The 24,851-nt window shown below is 46.4% G+C and overlaps 5 protein-coding genes across 5 annotated transcripts; 3 read left to right on the forward strand and 2 right to left on the reverse strand.

The window, feature by feature from the left end:
- Positions 1-3,023: 3,023 nt before the first annotated feature.
- On the forward strand, positions 3,024-4,574 carry LOC124173415 (late histone H1-like). Its single transcript, XM_046552899.1, has one exon. The coding sequence runs from the start codon at positions 3,715-3,717 to the stop codon at positions 4,501-4,503; it is 789 nt and encodes a 262-aa protein (XP_046408855.1). The 5' UTR covers positions 3,024-3,714; the 3' UTR covers positions 4,504-4,574.
- A 4,692-nt stretch (positions 4,575-9,266) lies between these two features.
- Positions 9,267-10,094, reverse strand: LOC124173431 (putative protein TPRXL). The gene has a single exon (XM_046552913.1). The coding sequence runs from the start codon at positions 10,092-10,094 to the stop codon at positions 9,267-9,269; it is 828 nt and encodes a 275-aa protein (XP_046408869.1).
- Positions 10,095-13,479: 3,385 nt separating this feature from the next.
- On the forward strand, positions 13,480-13,998 carry LOC124173429 (histone H4). Its single transcript, XM_046552910.1, has one exon. It carries the CDS (start codon positions 13,612-13,614, stop codon positions 13,921-13,923), a length of 312 nt encoding a protein of 103 aa, XP_046408866.1. The 5' UTR covers positions 13,480-13,611; the 3' UTR covers positions 13,924-13,998.
- A 937-nt stretch (positions 13,999-14,935) lies between these two features.
- On the reverse strand, positions 14,936-15,485 carry LOC124173422 (histone H2A). The gene has a single exon (XM_046552905.1). It carries the CDS (start codon positions 15,314-15,316, stop codon positions 14,942-14,944), a length of 375 nt encoding a protein of 124 aa, XP_046408861.1. The 5' UTR covers positions 15,317-15,485; the 3' UTR covers positions 14,936-14,941.
- Positions 15,472-15,946, forward strand: LOC124173425 (histone H2B). Its single transcript, XM_046552907.1, has one exon. It carries the CDS (start codon positions 15,535-15,537, stop codon positions 15,904-15,906), a length of 372 nt encoding a protein of 123 aa, XP_046408863.1. The 5' UTR covers positions 15,472-15,534; the 3' UTR covers positions 15,907-15,946.
- The last annotated feature ends 8,905 nt before the right edge of the window (positions 15,947-24,851 follow it).

Genomic DNA, 24,851 nt, shown 5'->3' on the forward strand with positions numbered 1-24,851 from the left:
AACAACATTATGTCCTATAAACAGTGAAAACCAGCGGATTTTGGTGGAACAAGTTTTAAAACAATAGGAGAAATAAGGCAATTGTCGGTGACGAGTGTCAGTGCGATTGAGTCAATGGTTTAATTAATATGTTACAATGTGTGTATGACAAAATGACATTAAATGTGTCATACTCAAAATTATTCATAAAAACCATAATTACCGAGGGATTTTGACGGGATGCGTTTTAAAACGTTAACAATAGTAAAACATACGTTAGTGTCGAGTTTCGTATCGTTAGAATAATTAGTTTAAAAAATATTCCAGTTGAAGTGACTGAAATATTGCAGAGGCTAAATATTGAATAACAACATTATGTCCTATAAACAGTGAAAACCAGCGGATTTTGGTGGGACAAGTTTTAGAACAATAGGAGAAATAAGGCAATTGTTGGTGAAGAGTGTCAGTGCGATTGAATTAATGGTTTAATTAATATGTTACACTCCCTGGCTGTCGACATGAAATTCCTAGGGTCAAACTCAATATTATTTATAAAAACCATAATTACCGAGGGATTTTGACGGGATACCTTTTAAAACGTTAACAATAGTAAAACATACATTAGTGTCGAGTTTCGTATCGTTAGAATAATTAGTTTAAAAAATATTCCAGTTGAAGTGACTGAAATATTGCAGAGGCTAAATATTCAATAACAACATTATGTCCTATAAACAGTGAAAACCAGCGGATTCTGGTGGGACAAGTTTTAGAACAATAGGAGAAATAAGGCAATTGTTGGTGAAGAGTGTCAGTGCGATTGAATAAATGGTTTAATTAATATGTTACAATGTGTGTATGACAAAATGACATTAAATGTGTCACACTCAAAATTATTCATAAAAACCATAATTACCGAGGGATTTTGACGGGATGCGTTCTAAAACGTTAACAATAGTAAAACATACATTAGTGTCGAGTTTCGTATCGTTAGAATAATTAGTTTAAAAAATATTCCAGTTGAAGTGACTGAAATATTGCAGAGGCTATATATTGAGTAACAACATTATGTCCTATAAACAGTGAAAACCAGCGGATTTTGGTGGGACAAGTTTTAAAACAATAGGAGAAATAAGGCAATTGTCGGTGACGAGTGTCAGAGCGATTGAATTAATGGTTGAATTAATATTTTTCAATCTCAGGCTGACAACATGAAATTCCTAGAATCAAACTCAATATCATTTATAAAAACCATAGTTACCGAGGGATTTTGATGGGAGACGTTTTAAAACGTTCTTAAAGTGAAAACAAACATTATTGAGTAGTATCATAGTCTCTGAATGAATACTTTCAAAATACGCCATTTTTTGGGTTGTAAGTAAGCGAAGACAAGAAAATTAAGACAAATATTCGTGACAAGTGTCAGTGCAACGGAGTAAATAGTTTTAAAAATGTGTTACAGTTGCTAATGAGTTAATCAAATTTCCATTTTCATACTCAAAATTATTTCTAAAAACCATAAATACCGTGGGATTTGGACGGGAGACGTTTCAAAACTTAGGTGTATTCAAAAAGAACATTATTGCGGAGTTCCGTAGCCACAGAATGAATACTTTGAAAAATATCCCATATTATGTGTCTGACAGCAAATGCTGATTTTTCAATATCAACGTTATGTCATATGAACAGTAAAAACCAGTGAATTTTGATGGGACCGGTTTTAAAACGACAAGGAAATTAAGGCAATTATTCGTGACTAGTGTCAGTGCGACTGATTCCATGGTTTAAGAAATATATTGTAATCCGTTGCTGACAAAAACAAATTTCCAATGCCATACTCCAAATTATTCATAAAAAGCAATAATTACCGAGGGATTTGGACGGGAGACGTTTTAGAACGTGAATATAAATTGAAACAAACATTATCGTGGACCTTCAGTGCGACGGAATTGAAAATTTCAACAATGTTCCATGCTCTGTGCCCGTCACATTGCAAAGTGTCCGTTTAAACTCAACAGGTGAGCGTGGAAACCACACTTCCGGTCGGATTTTCACGAGGCACGTTTTAAAACGTGCAGAAAAATGACACAATAAATTATTTGGAGACAAAGTTCGACAGAATAATAGCTACGTTAATGCCACATACGTGGCTACTGCGACAGCGCACGATGTATTCGTCGTAGGCGTGTGACATTTCGTCATAACATGCAGATTGTCACTTCATGCATTGCAATAGGGATATGTGAAGTTCGAAAGGAATAACTCCGAAGTCGTACTCGCTCTTTTCCTTCGTAATTCCGCATTCAGACAGTGAAATGCATCGGAAATATTGACAAACGAAGTAACTCAAAGGAAAATTGATTTGCCAAAAGAGGTAATTGTAAGAATGCCGAAACAACAAATACCACGTTTCAGGAAATAGCAAAGTTAGGTTTCAAACTTGGACATTACCGTAGAGAGTGGAATTAATCCACAGAACAATGTACGAAAAACGAACAAAGGGAAAGTTATCGATCGGCGATGTGAAGAGTACATCTTTTCCCTTGCACGTCCGTATTCACGAATACACGTTTCCTGCGGGAAAGACACATCATTTCCAATCCCGAAGTGGCTGTGGTAATTTAAGTAATACGTGTAACGCGCCACGTCGTCACAATGTTGTAGGGAACGGTAATTCATTTTCACAAAAGTCATTCAAAATCAGCCTTCTCACACACAGAAAATCGCAGTCATCAATTTCCAGAATCGCACGCAAGACCAGAAATATCCTGCGACTCGAGTATGGAAAAGCCAGTCTCACTCGACAATCCCTCCCGTCGAGGCGTAATTTTTTTTTCACCAACCTTTCGCAATCCCTGCCCAGGAATCAAATTCACCACATTCCCCCCAGAATAGGCACAGAAAGCGCACGGAGTGAAACGAACGGGGCGAACCGAAAACCGTAGGAGCGTCAAACGGAGTCATTCCATTTCCTTGGAATATCACGATTCGCGGCGCAATCGGAGTACTCTCGCGACATTCAGCCCCCGCCGGAAAGGGGAAACGATAATCGAGTGCCGCCGTTTGCGGAATAACGGCACGAGAACAAAAATTATGGACATTCGTCCGCTTCTCCCGGGGATCGCGGGTTCGCGGCAGCGCGAACGATCGCAGTCGCACGCGGAAAGAGTGATTTCGGCGTCGCGAAAAGGCGAGATCGAGGGAAACAGTCGCGTTTCGGCGACGCCGAAGTGGCGTCTCGATCGTCGATCGAAATCGCCGCAAACTCGGATCGAAAAGTGCAACAGACGAATGCACAACCGCGGATCGAGTCGTCGCGACACGACGCCGATCCGTCCGACAGGCACATCTTCCGACCATCGTTCTCCGTCCGCGGGGCGCCGTCCAGACCGGCGCCGGCGTGCCGGCACACGCAGGAAGGTTCAGAGAAACGGCGAGGCAGGTCGCCGATCGACCACGCGAACCCGCGACGCCACGGCGACACTTTAATTATCGGGTCGGAAGGCGCGCCGGTGACATGCCGTATTTCGCTCGGGCGCCGCGGCGCCCGCGACGTTCCGGTCGCCGACGGCGGGCCGCCCGCGCGCGGCCGGGACTGTCGCCTCGCGCGTCGAGATCGGACGCCGACGTCGGAGCCGCCGGCGCCGTCCGAAACGATAAAGTGCGAGACGAAGTCGAGTACAAAGATTCGAAGGAGAACGCCGACGACAAGTTCGACAGCGGCGAACGCGCTCCGAAATGGTACGATATCTCGAAGGTGGGAAACGCGAAAATTTCATCGCTTCATACCTCTCGTCCGAGACCATGGCAGACGCTACCGCAGCAGCCGCAGCAGCGCCCCCGGCGGCCCAGCCGTCCGGCACCGCAGCCGTCAAGCCCCTGCCCGCCGCCTCCGCAGCATCCAAGAAGGCCAGCAAGGGCGCCGCCTCCAAGAAGGCCCGCGCAAAGCCCTCCCATCCACCGACCTCCGAGATGGTCAACAACGCCGTCAAGAGCCTCAAGGAACGCGGCGGCTCCTCCCTCCAGGCCATCAAGAAGTACATCGCCGCCTCCTACAAGGTCGACGCCGAGAAGCTCTCCCCCTTCATCAAGAAGTACCTCAAGTCCGCCGTCACCTCCGGCACACTCGTACAGACCAAGGGCAAGGGAGCGTCGGGGTCCTTCAAGCTGAGCTCCACCACGCTGAAGGACAAGGCTGCACCCGCTGCAGCCAAGGCGAAGAAGACCGCAGCCAAGAAGACCGCCGCGGCCAAGAAGCCCAAGCCCGCGAAGAAGGAGAAGGCTGCCACCAAGCGGTCCGCGCCCAAGGAGCGCTCCAAGTCCGCGCCTCCTGCGAAGAAGGCAAAGAAAGCAGACAAGCCCAAGAAGAAGCCCGCAGCAGCCAAGCCAGCGGCGAAGGCAGCAAAGTCCCCATCGAAGGCGAAGAAGGCGCCCACCAAGCCCAAGGCGCCCAAGCCCAAGAAGACGCCCACCAAGCCCAAGCCCGCGGCAGCAAAGAAGGCCGCCGCCGCCCCCAAGAAGAAGTGAGCGACCGAACCTCGCAGGTTCACCGAACTTCGATGTACGCGAAGTTCAATTTAGGCCCTCTTAAGGGCCATCAAGTCATATAGATGACTATTTTCCATGCTTAAAACAAAATCCTAAACTCCTCCTTCACCTTACCCAATAAAGTTTCAAACCTTACCCATTGAAGGAAATGAGTAGATGGACAATATTCCTTCTACAAATCCGCTAATTTTACGTCAAATTAATGCACCTTCCATTGAAGGTTGTCAGATAATTTTTTGGCAGTAAAAATTTACCTATGAAACTAAGTTTCGAAAGAGACGTCTGCTGCAGCAGAAAGCGTGATTGCTCAAAAGAATGAAGTATTTGCGTATCACATATTTGCAACCAAGACGGTCGATTGTTGAAAACAATGAAATCTTGGCGAATGTCATTGTTGCATTAGTATTTTCCGTGACAATACTGCTGGCTGAAAACAATCGTCGCGCATGGCAACATCTCCTAACGACGTTTTTTGAGTTCGAGAGATGCCTACATTGTCGTAACTCGATAAAGGATTGAGTGTACTCCTGACTTTGTTATTCTGATAGAACTTCGTAATTTCCGTTACTTATGAAATTTAAATTGCCATTCTGTAAAGATAGCATTTTCCGTCAGGAAACTACCAGGATGCCAAGCACTCCATCTGCAAAAAAACATCTTTTCATAAGTTTTATTCATACCTTCCAGTATTCATTTCAACTATTTTTCATTAGTTAATTATAATTATCATTAATTACAACTTTATTATTTTTTCATTCTCTTTCAGATTTTCTTTATGAAATATTATTTCATTCTCGTCGATGTAAGCAATGGGAAACAATCGTCTGTATGACGTCTAGTCCTGAAAAGGACTTTTGTTTTTGTGCCGACAAGAAGTCGACAGCGACGACGATCTAAGCGCGCTCTCCGCGGATACGGCGTGCCAGCTGGATGTCCTTTGGCATGATGGTAACGCGCTTGGCGTGGATGGCGCACAGGTTGGTGTCCTCGAAAAGACCCACGAGGTAGGCCTCGGACGCCTCCTGCAAAGCCATGACGGCGGAGCTCTGGAAGCGGAGGTCGGTCTTGAAGTCCTGGGCGATCTCACGGACCAGGCGCTGGAAGGGCAGCTTGCGGATCAGAAGCTCGGTGCTCTTCTGGTATCTCCTGATCTCTCGGAGGGCCACGGTACCTGGGCGATACCTGTGGGGCTTCTTCACTCCACCGGTGGCCGGCGCGCTCTTGCGAGCGGCCTTGGTGGCCAGCTGCTTCCTGGGGGCTTTGCCTCCGGTCGACTTACTGGTCCGGTCTGCTTGGTACGTGCCATTTTCCTGTCGGGAAAGTAACTAACCTGGGCAAGTTCAAGTTCAAAAATCGTTTATTCCACGAGAAAAACAATAATAACAAATACATAAACTGTAACAACAAAAACAACAACAACATCTCGTGGAGCTGGTTTAGGCTTGCGCCTCTTCAGCATTACTGGGTATTTGTCACTGGTACGGGAGTGGTGTCGGCCCGGCATTCGCCCTAAGGAGGTGGGAAACCCGTAAAACCACCGTCAGACCACCACGGTTCACAATAAAATATATAATAATAAATTCAACAAGATTGTCACCCACGATCCAAGTAGATTACGTTGGTGACATAACAATACATATACTCTGAATAAATAAAATAAATAAGTGGACAACACACAATAAATAAATAAATTAACATATATATCACTGGATTGGGTCTGATACCCTTCACTGGAGATCACTGGCACTTAAACTGGAGTCTGTGCTGTCTTTTAGTTCTATTCTCTATCTGCCGCCCTTAAGGGACGCACTTGGGGACACATGGGGGGGTCACTGGTATCTTCGGTGATTGTTGGCGTCCTCTTCCTTTTCCTTGTCTTCTTCTTCCGCACGAGTGGGAGTCCAGGGGTGATGGTCAGAGTCTCTGGAGCTGGTATGGCCGGTCGATTCGTCGGGGTGTGCGGTATTACGACGTCGCGGTGGTAGAGGTGCATGTGGTCGTTGATGAACCTGGGGGCAGAGTAGAGCTTCTTCCTTTTCCTTTTGATGATGACCCCCTTAGATGTAAGCATGATGTCCTCGAAGAGCCTTGGGTTGTGTACGGAGATCCGCTGGGCCGCGTTGGTCCTTAGTCTGCATAGTCTGTGGAGGAGAGGTTCAGTATTAGTGGATTCGTATACCCTTCGAGCCTTCGTTCGAGGGTGCAACAGGAAAATCTGACGTAAAACTCGTCTTTCAAGTGTGGCGTATTTTCTTAGGGCATTACTAGTCGGGAGGACAGCCAGTGCGGCGTACTCCATGACAGGTCTAATGAAAGCCTTGTATAGGAGCAGGCCGCACTGTTCTGAGACCCCGCGCCCTCTGGCTCTTACTGCGCGGATTAGGTTACTTCGTCTGTTGCACCTCGACCATACGTTGTGGACATGCTTCCTGAAATTAAGGTTTTGGTCGATTAGGGTCCCCAGATACGTTGCGGTGTCGGCCCGATGAATTTCTTGTCCCCAGAGGGTGACACTGTGGTTGTCAAAGTGCCTCTTCGTCGCGGGTTTGATGACTATCAGTTGCGTCTTCTTCGGGTTGGGCCGGATTCTCCAGTCCTTGAACCACCTCTCTAGCCGGAAGAGCATGGTTTGGACTTTCTTCACTGCCTTGTCGGCCTGCGGGGATATACTCCATAGGGCAGTGTCGTCAGCATATTGGATAACTTCCACTCTTGCGGTCCTGCGATGGCAGTTGTGAGTGGGAATGTCGTGGCAGTACAGCGAGAAGAGTAGGGGGGATAGCACAGTGCCCTGAGGGACACCTGCTCGTAGTGGGAATGCGGAAGAGAGCTGCGATGCGACTCGTACCTTCGCATTTCTGTTTCTCAGGAAACAGTTAATGAGCCTCAGGATGTCCGGCTCCATCCCTGGCAGCTTCTCTAGCTTGTACATGAGTCCGTCGTGCCACACGCTGTCGAATGCCCTCTCTATGTCTAGGAATAGTGCGGCCGTGTATTGGTTCCTGTTGCTGGCTTCTGCGGCGGTGCTGGTCAGGAGTGTCAGCGGGTCTGTGGTGCATCTGTGAGGACGGAACCCATACTGGAGCTGTGGTAGTCCTCCATTACTCTCCAGGAGATCCGTCAGTCTCCGGACTACGATCCTCTCGAACCATTTTCCCACGGTGCTGGTCAGACTGATGGGCCGGTAGTTTTCTGCCTTGGCTTTGTCCTTTCCGGGCTTGGGGATCATCACCATCGTCATTTTCTTCCAAGCCCGGGGGTAGTATCCGAGGGCGAGGGAGGCGTTGAAGATTTTGTTCAGGAGTGGAAGGCACGCTGGGGCTTTCTGTAGGTGGAGTGTCCGGATGCCATCGTCGCCCGGTGCTTTGTTCTTCCTGGGCCTAGTGTCTTCCATTTCCTCTTCTGATATGTGCTTGAGTAGTCCTGTGTCCGGCTGGACTGCATCCATCGTCTGCTTGGGTTGCAGGTAGCCCCTTTTCCTTACTGCGTGCCTGGTGCAGATCGCAAACTTCTTTTCACTGAAGAGGGGGTCGCGCATCGGTGAGTATACATCCTTAAGTACTCGCCGGAATTCCTCTGCTTTTCCTGCCGCGTCTGCTATTGGTTTGTCATCGGGACCTTTTAGGGAGACAGGCGTGTTCGTCATCTGGCCTGTGAGTATTTTAAATTTCCGCCAAAATGCCCCTCCGTCCCGGTAGTCCAGTTTCTTGCAGGCGGCGGCCCATGCCTTCTCTTTCGTCTGGATGACGTTCTGCCTGATGATGGCGTTTTGCCGGTTCCACTCCTGTTTCATAGCTGGGTCTTTGGTTTTAATCCATTCCCTGTAGAGCGCCCGTTTTTCTTTTATCCTGCGGACGATATGCGGAGCCAGGGGAGGGCATGCGGTGTCGATCTTCCTCATTGGTATGGCTGCGACTGCTTCGTGGAAGGCTGCTTCCATTGTTGCTATTGCCTCGTCCACTTCTGCAACTGTGTGGATTTCTTCTGCAGGTGTAGTTTTTTGTCGTACCGTCCCGTTGAAGGCTTGCCAGTCCACTTTCTTCCAGTCCGGGGTTTCAAAGACGTAGTTCCCACGATGCTTGACCCACCTGAAAGGGAAAGAAAAAGGGAGGTGATCAGATGTCAGGCAGTCGTCGACGGTGACGTCTCCCACGTAGGGCGAGAGGTCACTCGTTATGAGGGCGTGGTCCGGGTAAGTTGCCCCTCTCCCGATACAGGTAGGAGAGGGGATGTCCATCCGCACTACGGGACTACGGAGGAGGAAGGATAGAAGTTGTCGTCCTTTTGCGGTTGTGGTATGGTCCCTGAAGGCGTGATGGCGGGCGTTGAAGTCTCCAAGGATGATGGTGGGCTTCTTGCTATCCACGATGAAGTCCAGGAGCTTCATCGGGAGCGGCGCTTTCGGTCTGCAGTAGAGGACGCAAACCTGTATATCTCTACGTCCCAGTCGCACGCTGGCCATCACTGCGTCGTTCCCCTCTGGTATGCAATCCTCCGGGATGTCTGTTGATGATGCCGCAAGGTCTGAACGGATCAGAAGGGCGACCCCGCCGGATCGTGGTCGGGCCCTCGGCACGGAGAATTCCTGGAAGCCAGAGATCTTTACTTTAGCGGAGGGTTTGAGGAAGGTCTCCACCAGTCCCATGATGGCGACCTTCCTGCTCCGTAGGTGTTCTCGGAGCAGTGCCCGTTTCTGAGTCCCTGCCCCGTTGATGTTCAGGAACGACACTCTTGGTTCGGACTTATCCATTGCGGGTTAAAACGTTGGCGTAGCTCGCGGCGTCGTTGCCCCATCCGAAGACCTCTCTGGCTGCCGTGCGCCTGAGGAATTCCATCTCCTTGGCCGTTACATGTACCACAGCCGTGCCCCTGTCAGTATCTACCACTCCGGAGACTTGGCTGAGTCCCGGGAAAACCGCGCGCCAGGCTTGGGAAAACCCGCGCTGACTGCAGTTCCTAGGGAGGCCCGAAACTTGGAGGGGAGAGGTCCGTTGTGGTTGCTGGGTAGGTTGGGGTGAGTTGAGGGTTGGTCTCTCGGGGGGGCAGGTGGTAGCAGGTGGGGGGCGTGCTGGGTCCCCGGATGGAGGCCTTGTCGCATTAAGGCGGACGGTATTGCTCGGGTTTATGGAAGAGGGTTTAGCTGGAGTGGCGCGTACCAGAGTAAGCACCGAGGATGGGGTTGAGGTAGCCGCAGGTTGGATCGGGACAAAGGCGGACTTAGGGGAGGTGAGCAACCTCATGGATGTGTCCTTAAATGGCGAAAGGGAGGACATTGCAGCGCGGGGGGGAGTGTTGTCCTGCGCAGAGGGCGAGGCAGCATCATCTAGGGGTGCATCCCGACTCACTCGTGCTGACGGCACGCTTGAGCCCGGGGAGTCTGGTGAATCCTGCAGTGGCGAGGCAGACGGCTCCGCCACCTTGAAAGCACCTTTGCCATCCGGGGGCACGCTGGGCGACTTAACTGTCGAGAGGAATGGCGGTGGTCCGAGAGATCTTAGGGCGTAACTCCGCAGGGAGCATAGGGAGCTTGGGCGGCGGATGCGGGAGTTTGGGCGCGGGAGCCGGTCCATCCCTAGGCTTGCCCAGGCCCGTTGTCGGTGCCTGGTCCCCGGGAGGCGGGGCAGTCCAAGGAAAGTGGCCGATAGGCGGTTCTTTAGATAGCGGTTGTCGTGACGCGGCTAGTAGATACAGTTGCTACTTTAGAAGAGGTCACGATATGAACAAGTTAAGTTACATGCTAGTTGCTGTGGTACGGAGACAAGTTGGTTTTCTTAAGCAATAAGTCGCGAAGTGCGTTGCTAAGTGAGAGTTAAGTAAAATCAAGGATGGAACGGTGCGAGTATAACAGTAAGACTTAGGCTGTATAAGCTGGGTACTGAAGCTAATGCACTAAGAGTGAGTGAGCAGGTGAAATGAAGGTCGAATAAGATGGGGTTGAAAACAAGTAGGGGACTGAAGCTACTGCACTAAGATTGAGTTACTTGTGAGGTGAGAGGTGAGGCTAAGTTGTGGTGATAGGAAAAGGGCTCTTATACCCCTTTCGCCCTAACCAGTTTGGGGAAAGCTGCGGGCTCTTATGCCCGGTACACTTAACCTTGAAAGGCTCTTATACCTTTCTGTGTTAACCTTGCGGTATACTCAGTTCGCTAGTAGAGTGTAGAAGTTAAAAATTGACTAAGTCCGGAGATAAGAAGATAAACTAAGTCCAAGTGAAGTTAGAAATTGACTAGGTCCGGGGAGAAGAAAATAAACTGAGTCCAAGTGAAGTTAAAATTGACTAAGTCCGGGGAGAAGAAAATAAACTAAGTCCAAGTGAAGTTAGAAATTGACTAAGTCCGGGGAGAAGAAAATAAACTGAGTCCAAGTGAAGTTAAAATTGACTAAGTCCGGGGAGAAGAAAATAAACTAAGTCCAAGTGATGTTAAAAATTAACTAAGACCGGGGAGAATGAGTTAAAATTGACTAAGTCCGGAGATAAGAAATAAACTAAGTCCAAGTGAAGTTAAAATTGACTAAGTTCGGAGAGAAGAAAATAAACTAAGTCCAAGTGGAGTTGGAAATTGACTAAGTCCGGAGGGGAAAAGATGGGCTAAGTGCCCAAGCTCGAAATTGACTAAGTCCGGAGAGAGGAAATAAACTAAGTCCAAGTGAAGTTAAATTGACTAAGTCCGGAGAGAAGAAAATAAACTAGGTCCAAGTGAAGTTAAGAAATTGACTAAGTCCGGAGATGAGGAAATAAACTAAGTCCAAGTGAAGTTAAGAAATTGACTAAGTCCGGAGATGAGGAAATAAACTAAGTCCAAGTGAAGTTAAGAAATTGACTAAGTCCGGATATAAGAAAATAAACTAAGTCCAAGTGAGGTTGGAAATTGACTAAGTACGGAGGGGAAAAGATGGGCTAAGTGCCCAAGCTCGAAATTGACTAAGTCCGGAGAGAGGAAAATTGACTAAGTCCGGAGAGAAGAAAATAAACTAAGTCCAAGTGAAGTTAAAAATTGACTAAGTCCGGAGATAAGAAAATAAACTAAGTCCAAGTGAGGTTGGAAATTGACTAAGTACGGAGGGGAAAAGATGGGCTAAGTGCCCAAGCTCGAAATTGACTAAGTCCGGAGAGAGGAAAATTGACTAAGTCCGGAGAGAAGAAAATAAACTAAGTCCAAGTGAGGTTGGAAATTGACTAAGTACGGAGGGGAAAAGATGGGCTAAGTGCCCAAGCTCGAAATTGACTAAGTCCGGAGAGAGGAAAATTGACTAAGTCCGGAGAGAAGAAAATAAACTAAGTCCAAGCGAAGTTAAAATTTACTAAGTCCGGTGATAAGAAAATAAACTAAGTGCAAGTGAAGTTAAGAAATTGACTAAGTCCGGAGATAAGAAAATAAACTAAGTCCAAGTGAAGTTAAGAAATTGACTAAGTCCGGGGAGAAGAAAATAAACTAAGTCCAAGGGAAGTGAAAATTGACTAAGTCCAAGTGAGGTGAAAAATTGACTAAGTCCGGGGAGAGGAAATAAACTAAGTCCAAGTGAAGTGAAAAATTGACTAAGTCCGGAGAGAAAATAAAGTAGGTCCAAGTGAAGTTAAAATTTACTAAGTCCGGAGGTGAAAAATGGGCTAAGTGCCCAAGCTCGAAACTGACTAAGTCCGGAGAGAGGAAAATAAACTAAGTCCAAGTGAAGTTAAAATTGACTAAGTCCGGAAGAAAAAGAAACTAAGTGCGAACCAACCGCGGACTTACTGCTGGAGAGAGGCTCTTATGCCAACTCCCACACGATGGTCCTCTTCTGAGAGCGCGCTTAGATTCGAAGAGTGTAAGTCCGTAAAAGGCCCTCTTTGGGTCCTTTTTCGGTTTGGGTGGCTGAAGGCCCTGGTGTCAGGTCCCCCCCTGACGGGGGAGGGCCGCCTAGCGCTGTGTTGTCCCCCCTACCCCAGTGTGCCTATTGGACTACTTGCCCGCAGACAAGCAGAGAAGCCCCGACGATGAGCTGCCCCACGGCTGGAGAACCCACCGCACGTTACGTGGGCGCCGTATGTGTTTGTGATGGGGAGTTTCCTTCGGCTGCCAACGAGTGCGTTAGCGTGCAATGCCTCGGGAGTCAGGGACTCTCACTCTATGGCCGACGAGTGCGTCGGGGTAGATCGGATGAGAGGTTTTGCGTGTACCAGCCGGCGATTGGAGGACCGAACCCTCTCCACTAGCAGACTTCACTTGGGCAGATACTAGTTCCCCCGGGCGGGGGAATGCCCCTACTGTCGCAAGGGTGCTAACTTTGGGTTACCCGTAGGGCCCGCAGAGAGTTCCTTACACAGGCCTAGAGGAGAAGGGAAAAGAAAAATATGCCGCGGCCCTCCGGTCCCTCTTCCTGGGTCCTGGTCAGTCGGGTTGGCGGCGCCGGTGACTGCTCGGCAGCGCGGGCGCTGCCCACGGAAGTCCTGTCGGCGTTGTCTCCCCGACGGCGGCGGCTGCTGGTATGCCTGTAAGAGAAACGGCCCTTAAAAGGGCTAATGTGCTAAGCAATGGATATAACCAAGAGGCAAGTCCTGGGTAGGACTGCCTTCGCGGCTGCCTTCTTCTCCTGTAAAAGAAACGGCCCTTAAAAGGGCTAATACGCTAAGCAATGGAGATAACCAAGAGGCAAGTCCTGGGTAGGACTGTGCCTTCGCGGCTGCCTACAGCAGCGCAAGCGCTGCTCGCGGATGTCCTCGCGGTGCTGTCCCCTCACTCGGCGTCGGCGGCTTCTACGTTGTCCTTAGAAGGACACGGGCGAAGCCCGGAGAGATCCCTGGCGGTGCCTAGGCGGGTGCCTCGGTAGCGCAAGCGCTTCCTCTGGTGTCCTCCTTGGCGTGTCGGTGTCCTCTCGGCGTCGGCGTCTGCTCCTAGTCGGCTGCTCCTCGCTGTCCTCGAAGTCCCTCGATGAGCTGCCTCTCCTCTTAACCTGGGCGATTTCTCGACCCAATATATTGGCATGAGTGTGTAGACTCTTACATGTGCCGAAATGTGATTGGCTGAGAGTGCGAGACCGTCGAAAGACGTTATAAAAAGAAAGCAGAACGTGGCGCAACCACGATTCTCTCACCGAGACAGCAGCAACATGACTGGACGTGGCAAGGGAGGAAAAGGCTTGGGGAAAGGAGGCGCCAAGCGTCATCGCAAGGTTCTTCGCGACAACATCCAGGGCATCACCAAGCCAGCCATTCGCCGTTTGGCCCGCCGTGGAGGAGTCAAGCGTATCTCCGGACTCATCTACGAGGAGACCCGCGGTGTCCTCAAGGTGTTCCTGGAGAACGTGATCCGTGACGCCGTCACCTACACCGAACACGCCAAGAGGAAGACCGTTACCGCCATGGACGTCGTGTACGCCCTCAAGCGCCAGGGACGCACCCTGTACGGATTCGGTGGTTAGATTTCCATCGTGGCAGCAGCCCATTACATCTGGCAGCTGCATCATCGAATAACAAAGGTCCTTTTCAGGACCATAGAACATGCAGGATATTATTTGCCATTGCTTAAACACGTCGCAATCACAGAAATGTGATGTCAACGATAACAAATGAAATATCAGGTAATGATGGAGTGTAAATAAAAGAACATCAATGGAATACAACTTATTTTGTCACTAATCACAAAATTAAGTAAGTTATTATGCTATTAAACCTAATACGTTCATCCATACTGAAAGTTCATTTAGTAAACTGCTGAGGGACGATCAATGTGTTTTTTTTATCCATCCAAGTTAAGCGACTTCAACAATAATGGTCGCTCAGTGTTCCATTCCCAGTACTAATTGTTGCAGTTTCAAGCGGCACAAGCCGTTGCCATTGTCGTCTATTGATAGTGTGTTGCGTTACTTAGCAACGACCAAATGCCTTCATCGCTTTTGTAACAATTCTTCGGCCGAATGCGGTGATTGTGACATATTGTTAGACATCGCCTATCAGTTACTTAGAAACGCACTGCTGCCAACATATTTTAAATTTGCTACATAGTATCGCGACTTTTTTGCTACTTTGGATATCCATTCAAATGTGTTCCTTGACACATTGTTATGCATCATTAATTAAGAAACGCACAGCTGCCACAATGTTTTCAAATTTCTACATAGTAGCGCTACGTTTTCCTTGCATTGCATATCATTTCCACTGTTTTACTTTTTCACAGCGAAGCTATACTAGATCAACAATTTTTTCCCTTCATTACACTTCACCCGTCAATATTATTAAATGTATTATAATTATCTACAAGCATTACTACTTGACAACTCGATTCACCTACATGACAAATGGAAAGTAATTTCTAGACTATTTTTCGTGCGTATTTTGGGAAGTATACCAATTTTTGACATAGTCGTAAGACTGACAGACCTTGATGGTTTGCGGTCCTAAAAAGGACCATTTTTTATTATCTTCCAAGAAAGAGATCGCTTAAGCCTTCTTCTCGGTCTTCTTGGGCAGAAGCACGGCCTGGATGTTGGGCAAGACACCACCCTGGGCGATGGTGACGCCTGAGAGGAGCTTGTTCAACTCCTCGTCGTTACGGATGGCCAGTTGGAGGTGACGAGGGATGATCCTAGTCTTCTTGTTGTCACGGGCGGCGTTACCGGCCAACTCCAAAACTTCTGCGGCGAGGTACTCCATGACGGCGGCCAGGTACACGGGGGCACCGGCACCGACACGCTCGGCGTAGTTGCCCTTGCGGAGAAGACGGTGAATACGTCCCACGGGGAACTGAAGTCCGGCCCTGCTGGAACGGGACTTGGACTTCCCCTTGACTTTGCCTCCCTTTCCTCGTCCGGACATGATGAATCAAGTTGTTTTCGGCGCTACGGTGCAGACCTCACGACGAATCGTTGACAGCGGACAGCTCCCCGTGTGGTTTATACATATTCTGGGCTGCCGCTGGCCGGTGCCTCAGCCTAATCGACCAATCGCGAATCGGCTGGTCCTGCCTCTACGGGTTATAAACTGACCCAGGATTTTTCAGATACATCTCGCTGCTACGCAACGTTGATACCAACATGCCACCCAAGACTAGCGGAAAGGCTGCCAAGAAGGCCGGCAAGGCCCAGAAGAACATCTCCAAGGGAGACAAGAAGAAGAAGCGCAGGAGGAAGGAGAGCTACGCAATCTACATCTACAAGGTGTTGAAGCAGGTCCACCCTGACACCGGTATCTCCTCCAAGGCCATGAACATCATGAACTCCTTCGTCAACGACATCTTCGAGAGGATCGCCGCCGAGGCTTCCCGTCTCGCTCACTACAACAAGCGCTCCACCATCACCTCCAGGGAGGTGCAGACCGCCGTCAGGCTCCTGCTCCCCGGTGAACTGGCCAAGCACGCCGTGTCTGAGGGCACCAAGGCTGTGACCAAGTACACCAGCTCCAAGTAAATTACTTGGTAGCGCCCCAACGGCCCTTTTTAGGGCCCTACATCATTCAGTGTGATGTTTCCATTGCTTACTTCAACGACAAAAACGAAGTTCCACTTTAAAATTCACAACGGTAGTCCATATCTCATTTTTAGTGCTCAGAAGGTCCTAATTTTTATGATTAATCCTTGGTTGCCATAGCAACAGATTGTTGATCATTCATCAGTTATTTCATTCCAACAGTCTGTGATTGTTGCCGTCGCATTGTCAAAGCGAAGTGTGACGGTGTCTCCGGGCTCTCTCAAATGTTCAAGTTCAAAAGTCGTTTTTCCACGAGCGTAACAGATACAATGTTCCCACAAATTAATAATTTATGCAACATTATTTTCTCTTTCCTTATCTTCATGGCAGATGTTTTTCCTTTCCCTCTATCGCGTACATGAATTTCTACTATCGCTATATGTAAAGTCCTCCGTAACGTCTCCACAGTTCCTCGTTGCATGACAATCCGTCCAGTGCGTTCAAATTTTGTCTACTTGCAGCCGCACGAGACGATCGTTAATGTTATTTCCTTGTTATGACAACAAAAGGCACTTTGTTACTCAGAAAACTGGTGGGACAGTTTCTCTTACGTCAAACCGTTTGTCCGTTATTCCATCATTTTCAGTTCACTCCATATTCCACGTTGGCAGCCCATTGTAATCCATCTTCGAAAGCCTCTACTTTGTCACGGGAGGTCCGCGCTTCAGCTGTCTTCCTTTCCGCAACATTTATGAAAACTAACTCTTACAGATCCATTTCCGAAACTGATACTTTTGAAATGGAATTTATGCGCCGTTGATGCTCAATTTCATTCCTGTATGACATTTAACTCCAAATTGTTACAAAGTCAGATAGTGAACTATCGAATCTAATCACCGAATGAGTATAACATTCTTCAAAAGCCATACATATCTTCGCCAACGGCCATACCACGTTGAATACGCGAGGCGAGAGGACGTCTAGAGAGAGAGCTCCCGACCGTATTTTGTTTCGTGGATTTCGGAACCGGTTCTAAGCCCCGGCGATCGCACCCTGCGATCGCCGGGAGCCTTGCTGAGTGCGGGCTCGGACAGTTTTGCGATTTTGTGACGCGACTAAAAAACGTGTGACACACGTAAGTGTGTTTAAACAAGTTAAACTCTAGTGCAACAGGGGTTAGCCATGGAATACCCAAAGGTCAACACCCTATGTTTGGAGTTTGAGAAGAATTTTGAAGCACCACAGCCCCTAGAGATCCATGATTTCATCATGTCAGAGCTCGGGGTTCGGATCGAAGAGGCAGTAGCGGTAGTAATAACAAACAAAAGAAGAACGATTTTTTTGAAATTGAAGACGGAGGGAAGAATGGAAGAAATACTCGCCGCAGGCGAGTCAAGGAAGATGGGCAACAGGGAGGTGAAGATTACATCGGCGAGTAGAAGAGTGACAATTGTTAAAGTTCACCTGCTGAATATCGAGGTACCGAGGGAGGAGGTGTTGAAGGCACTTGCGCCTTACGGAAAGATAATCGACTACCAACTAAACACTTGGGCTGGCCCGAAAACGTTAGCGGGCACTTACACGGGTGCCCGCAGCGTCAAAATGGAATTAACAAAAGACATCCCGTCGTATCTACAGGTGGCTAGATACAGAGCAGCGATTTATTATTACGGGCAAAAGCCGACGTGCTCTAGGTGTGGGGAGACATCGCATTTGAGGATAAACTGCCCACTCATACTAAGTGTGGGCCCCAACTCTACGTACGCCGAGAGGGTGAGGGGGGAAGATCCCATGGAAGTGAGCGAAATAGGTAAAGAACAAACTCAAATGGAAGAAGAGGTGGAGAGAGCGGTGCGGGAGCAAAGCGAGAACACGCAGGAAGGAGAAGAAACCAAGGGGGGAAACATTCCGGCGGTGGAAGAGCAACAAGGGACTGAGATGAAAGTGGACAAGAGTGACATCGAAGAAGTTTCCGGGGGGAGTGGAAAAACAGAGGGTGCAGGAGCTACTCCGGAAGCAGAGAATATGGAGTCGGACAACAACACAACACGAAGAAGACGAAAAAGAAACAGCGGAAGGCGAGGAAAAAGAAAAAATTCAACGTCGCCGACAGGGTCGGGAGGAGGCACAGAAGAGGGAGAGAGGAACATAGACGAATATTTGTCGAACACATCAAATGCTGAGATGGAGGTCGAGGAAATAATTATAGAAGACGAGGAAGACAAGGAGGAAGAGGCCGAAACGAAAGAGGGTTGGACCGTTCCCAAGACTTCTTTCCCCGTGCCGAAAGGTTTTACTTTTACCATGGGGAGGGAGACTGACGAAGAAACAACAGAAGAAGAAGAAGAACCAGGAGTGTCAAGATTGTGGCAGAGGAGTGGACATAGAATGACAAAACTACAAAGTGAAACAGAAACACTTAAAAAAGCATTTCTTAAACAAAACACTGATTCCGAAAAGAGAGAGCTAAAGAAAACGAAAAAACACAAGGCACAACAGAAATGAAAGACAGAAAATCACACATAAATTCGGGGGGGTTGGGGGAAATAGGAAAAGTACGCTGTACTGATATCATTTTCTCAAAATTTATTACAGGACAAAAGATGCAGCCTTGCTGGGGGAGCGGAAACGGGAGCAAGAAGTCCGGTGAATCGACGAGAGCTGAGATTCTACACACCAAGGTTGGCAGCCCGTGCTGCAGAGGCCAGAGCAACGAGACACCGAGGGCTATTTTTAGCCTCAGAGTCGGAGAAAACCCGTTACGTGACCCACTTCGGTGCGAGGAATGCCGAGCAGCGGGAACAAAGCAGGCTGACACATCACAATGGCGAAGCAAAGGCAAGAAACGAGAATGTGTTTTGATAAGATACAACTATGCACTAATGTTTAAAATAGAAAATGCAAATCGAGTTTTATCTATATGTTCGATGTTAATGACCGTAAGGTATTTTTATTACGGGTTCAATTTAAAAACAAATGAACACGAAAAAGTAAGAGGAAGTTTTAAGACTAAAAATACAGTGTTTGCCTCATACGCCCAGTTAGCCCAGGGGATGTGTCGCGGGCTACCGCCCAGATTTGTGGGAAAACGCAGGTTCGAACCCAAGGAAGAACTTTCAAAGATGTGTTTTTTCCGCTCAATTTCCTTTCTAAATTTTGTATCTTCTTTGTGTCTTTTATTGGTATTAATGATCATAGTGTGTTCCTATTACGAGCTCAATTTAAAAATAAATGAACACGAAAAAGTAAGAGGAAGTTTTAAGACTAAAAATACAGTGTTTGCCTCATACGCCCAGTTAGCCCAGGGGATGTGTCGCGGGCTACTGCCCAGACCTGTGGGAAAACGCAGGTTCGAACCCAAGCAAGAACTTTCAAAGATGTGTTTTTTCCGCTCAATTTCCTTTCTAAATTTTGTATCTTCTTTGTGTCTTTTATTGGTATTAATGATCATAGTGTGTTCCTATTACGAGCTCAATTTAAAAACAAATGAACACGAAAAAGTAAGAGGAAGTTTTAAGACTAAAAATACAGTGTTTGCCTCAAGCGCCCAGTTAGCCCAGGGGATGTGTCGCGGGCTACTGCCAAGACCTGTGGGAAAACGCAGGTTCGAACCCAAGCAAGGACTTTCAAAGATGTGTTTTTTACGCTCAATTTTCCTACTAATTTTTATATCTTCTTTTTGTCTGTTATTGGTTTTCTCCTTTTCACGATATGATGGTTAACTTATATCACGTCAAAACATTCATGAAAATCGTAACATTTAACGCAGCGGGTATTATAAATCCTGCAAAAAATAAACAAATATTTTAAATGAGTGACTGTTTGAGCTAAAAGCTGAATATGTTAATTTATCTTTCACGATTTTTGTAGATTTTGTTTTATAACCTCGTAATATGTGAATTTGTAAAAAGTTTTGTTGCTCGGTTTACTATCCCGAACATAAGAGCAGTGATAGCCTAGTGGATCGACGTCCGGCTGGTGAGGGGAGAGTTTTGCTGTGTTCGGCCGGGCGTTCAAATCAAATTTTGCTTTTTGGATTATTGCAAACCTAGTGGTATCATATGTCCTTTATGTCTTGTTCATAAAAAGAGGTCTAAATTCAAATGTAAAAAATTTTGTCTGTAATGTTTTGTGGAAAAGAACAATAAAAAAAAATTTTGAATCAATACACCGGTTCTCGTCCGATCACCGAAGTTAAGCAACGTCGGGCCCGGATAGTACTTGGATGGGTGACCGCCTGGGAACACCGGGTGCTGTTGGTATCACTTTTTATTTTTTTCCCCTATCCTTATGAGAACTAATTACAAGTTATTCACCACATGCATGCGTTGAAGGATGTGCATTGCATTTTCTTTTACGTGAAATGGCAGTACTCCCACTTCCTTCAAGTGAAACGATTGAAACACGCCACTTCAGTTTTCCCAGTTAACTTTTCCTTATCGCGCAGAACGCTGCCTTTGTGCAGTCCATGCCATTTCTTAGGCCCATACCATTCCTTCCGTATTCTACACGTAAGTTACTTACATCGTACATACTGAAAAAAATCATTTCGCTCGAGTAAATTCCGTAAGTATAGTAAATGACATCTCATGAAGGAAACGTCGGTGATTACAGCGAAAATTATATTGTTCCACGAACGATCGATATAACTTTTTTATTCACCACTCTTGGATAATATATTTCTGTTCCTAGGTTGATACATTCGTTGTCATTCGTAGAGAAACCGCGCTTAAAACAGTCAAGCCCGGAAAATTTACATAAAGTAATGTAACGCCGAACAATGTACTTCTCGAAATTATTCCTTGAGAGAACTGCTTTTCCTGTCTGCATTCCATAATGCTCCATTTCCTGCGAATCCATTTTTAAAATGAAATGCATACCCAAAATAATTTCGATCATGAAACAGTTGACACAACAACAGGCGACATTCACTAAGCGATGGGAGCTGAAAGAAATCGCCATTACAGTAACAAGCACACCGTTGCTACAGACATTTTTCAGAAACACATTTTCAAATATCGAGTACATGAAATAACGGAATTGAGAGACACTAAAGCACATCCAACTACTGCGGGAAACTGGCAACTATTAAACTTAAAAAAATATTTTAACTCAGCTACCACGAGCTATGCATTGCCAGAAAATGCCGAGAAAAATTCTTTAAAAAAAGAAGACGAAGGTCAATTTGTGAAATGCTTTCAACGATTAGTATTCTCCTTTAAGATTTTCTGGAAACGAAAATTAATTCATAGCGTAATAATTAAAACCCTGCTACGTGCGATTCCCTTCATTAACCGGATCGGCTATTGATCATTCATCATTCCTTTTCTTACACGTGTGTTGCGTCAAAAGGTGGAAGATACAAACGACGTAATGTCAGGTGTCACTGACAAACTTGCAACAATGTAATAATTAATCTCGTCATCCGCATCCCGGGACAAGTATTGCATCGTGAGTGCTCAAAAAGTAACACGCGCTGCCGCTAGATGGTGCGACGGAGGCCACTCCGCAGTCCGGTGCCTGCCTCGCCGGGCGCGTGCAAACACAAGTTTGAACGTTCGATCCCCCGAGGGAGAGCGCACCCGGGCTATTGTTTACGACCGAGGTCAACAATGCCAATGCATACGCTGTCGAGTCCTCGGATCTTGACTGTCTCGAACAATTACTATTAATGACAGCAATGGCACATAGCCTTTTCGTCCGAAGACGCAAAGCTTGCGTCCGTTTCGCACGTAAAACCACTTATAAATTCAATCTATGAACACATCATTGTAAACCTGCACATTTCTCATCGTTGGTGAATGTTAATTTTGACTGAAGGAAATTAAATCCGGGCAATGCTATTAACTGCCGACCACCGAGCGTCGCTCGGCGTATCGCATTTTATTTTCGCGTTCAAAACTAGCGGACCACTTCCACTCCCATACGAATTGAGTTCCTGCAAGTCTCGACACGCACACTGACTAGGCAGCCGGTATCGGGGGTGTCGAGCCTGGAGAAAAGCAAAACAAAATGCTGTCGTCCGAACTTGCGTGTCATGCGATGGATAAAATTGTGCTCCCGGAACATGAAGGACGCAATTTCTTTCTTTCATTATGTCTCGTTTACGTTGTAATGGCACGCCTGCAATCGGTTAAACGAAAAAAAAGCTTGCAGATGCATTCGAGAAATACATTAATCGCGGAGTTGTTTCGTGAACGATTCATTACATCAATTCCATTACAGATTTATTGTAACAGTTACTCATTAAACGCACGACGTCCTACGAAGCACAATTTCGACGGCCTATCAAAGACAATGAAACGCAAACGTACGATACTTACTATCGATACTTAATTCGCAACAATAAGAATTTTTCAATGCAAGCAATTAGTAGTGGTACACTTCCCACACGCAAATCGGTGCAACAACTTCAGCGTTAGTACTTGTTCAAACAATTGAAAACAACTGCAATGAAACCAGCAAACACCCGGTTGCTAAGGATAATTAGCACGTCAACAATCACATTTCTCATTCCCTTCCCCGGGAAAGACCAGCGATTATAAAGTTTGATGTAATGACATCGAGTAATTATCACCCATGGCGAAACCTTTTGAAATTTCGAGCCCCTACGGTTACCTCGTAACAATCAGTAACGCATTGAAAGAGCACAGTTTACATTTTTTCCCGAAAATCATAACACATGCGGTGTGCGAAAATGAGTGTCGAGGACTTAAAATAGTCTTCGACGCTTTGCACAATGCGTTCCCACATTTCCGATAACCAACGATGAACATAATTTTGCAAAATCACAAATAAACTTGCGTATGAGTGCCGCTACTTACAACATTTCACGGTTTCCATTCAATCATATGACAATGGCGTTTTGCTGGTCTCCAATTTCACGAGTCTGAGGAAACGTTTGTGATTTGACGTTTTACAATTAATTCCTTTTCCATATCCGATAAAATTCTTTTGGCCTCCGTGATGCTAACACTACGCTTTTCAAGTCACATGTCAACTTAACACAGCATTACCATGGAATGTTATCGTTGCCCTAATTAATTATGTAGTTCCACTGCGAAGAAGTTATGAAATATCACACAAGGAATTATATTCGGACGAAAGGCACGTTAACAATAATCAACGCCGGCTGACAGTGGAAATGCGGTGTGCACTATTCGACATCGCTGACTGCTTTCATAACAGCAGTCCAAATACATAGCATTACACTTATTATTAATCCGGATCTGCCAATGCACATAACTTCACACATACAGAGTATACGACCACGATGTAACACCGTAAACACTTCCATTAAAATATTCCGTAATAAATTTTGTGAAACCAAACAATCCGTTGCTAAGGAATTCGCGAAAAATGTTCTTCCTTCAACTCCTTCGTCAACATTTCAAACAGTGCACAGTGCCTAAGATACAAAGTGCAAGGGAAAACCATCAACGTCTTAGCACATTCAAAGGCAAACACTTTTAAATTATGCCACGATTCACTCAACTTGAAACAATTAAGGACGCCACGAGTAATTTATGTTTTCTTACGATGCACAATTAAACGCTGGGATCAATCAACCGTCATCATCGTCAAACAGTGTATTAATCACATCACAGTTCACTTTTCTACACAAAAGAGAAAGCCAAGGAATAACACAGACAACGATTATGAATGTAAAAAGTGGAAAAATAAGTAACAGCGTACTTACTCGGCTCTTCGGCTGTAGATCACAATCGCTGTTGTCAACACACTTCATTCCCGTACATTTCACTAACTTTTCCTATGCATCCAGCGACACAGACACTTTCAATCCTTTCCTCACGATTGCCAAGCGTCACAAAGAACACTACAGAACCGGCGTTATGTCAGTTACAGCTGATAAACATTATACAATTATCACTGATATTAGTTACTCGCGACGTCTTCTCACCACAGCTGCCGCAGCAAGAGCGATCGAGTGGTAATACAGATTCGGCCGCTAGATGGTGCGGGGGGAACCTCCAGCAGTCCACTGCGCGCATCGCTGTTGGGAATTAGGAATCGCGCGTGGGAAAGCAATTGGGATAATTATTCGCAACGCAGCGGCAATATGCGAATCCTTGCCATACCTAATGAACCATCGATTGTCAATTGTCGTGAACTATTAATGTTCTCCACAACAATGGCACATCGAACGACCAAATCCCCGCCTTAAAGTCGCATATAATATCGTAAATTAAGCCAAGATTCAAGCGCAATGTGGTGAACATTTGCATAATTGGAATATAGAGTACTCTTGTACCTCAAAATATCCACCAAAACGTACCGCATGATGCAGAGTCTTACGTGGTTTTCGACGATTTCCAAGCGATTTCAAACCAATATATCAAGTACGGATGTCACTGTTAACATTCGTATGGCGAAGGAAATGATGTAGCAATCAGGAATTACTGAAAGAGGCAGTACAATATGGGAAATGTTTGTGAGTTTGCCTTTGACGTTTGAAAAGTAATTCCTCTACTACGTCCGATAACATTCCTTGGGCTCCGTTATGCTAACAGTTCGCTTTTAAAATCACATGTTAAGTTATCACAGCTTACCATAAAACTGCCCAAATTATTTACGTTACAATATCCCTGCCCTAATTATTTACGTTATTCCGCTGCCAAGAAAAAATGAAATAGCACAAAAGGAATTACATTCCCACGAAAGGAACGTTAAGAATAACCAACGACGCCTGACGGTAGGAATGGGACGTGTAATCGTCAACATCGTTAATTGTTCTTTCATTGCACTTGCTAGACTTAGCATTGACACGTATTACTAATCAAGATCTGCCAATTAAAATCACTTCACTCATGCAAATTTAAGGACGACGATATAACACGCTAAACACTTCCATTTAATTATTCCGTATTCACTAATGTGAAACCAGCAATCCGTTGCTAAGGAAGAAATTAGCGAAAAATATTCTT

This window comes from Ischnura elegans, unplaced genomic scaffold, assembly GCF_921293095.1.
Source record: "Ischnura elegans unplaced genomic scaffold, ioIscEleg1.1, whole genome shotgun sequence".
Classification (NCBI taxonomy): Eukaryota; Metazoa; Arthropoda; class Insecta; order Odonata; family Coenagrionidae; genus Ischnura; species Ischnura elegans.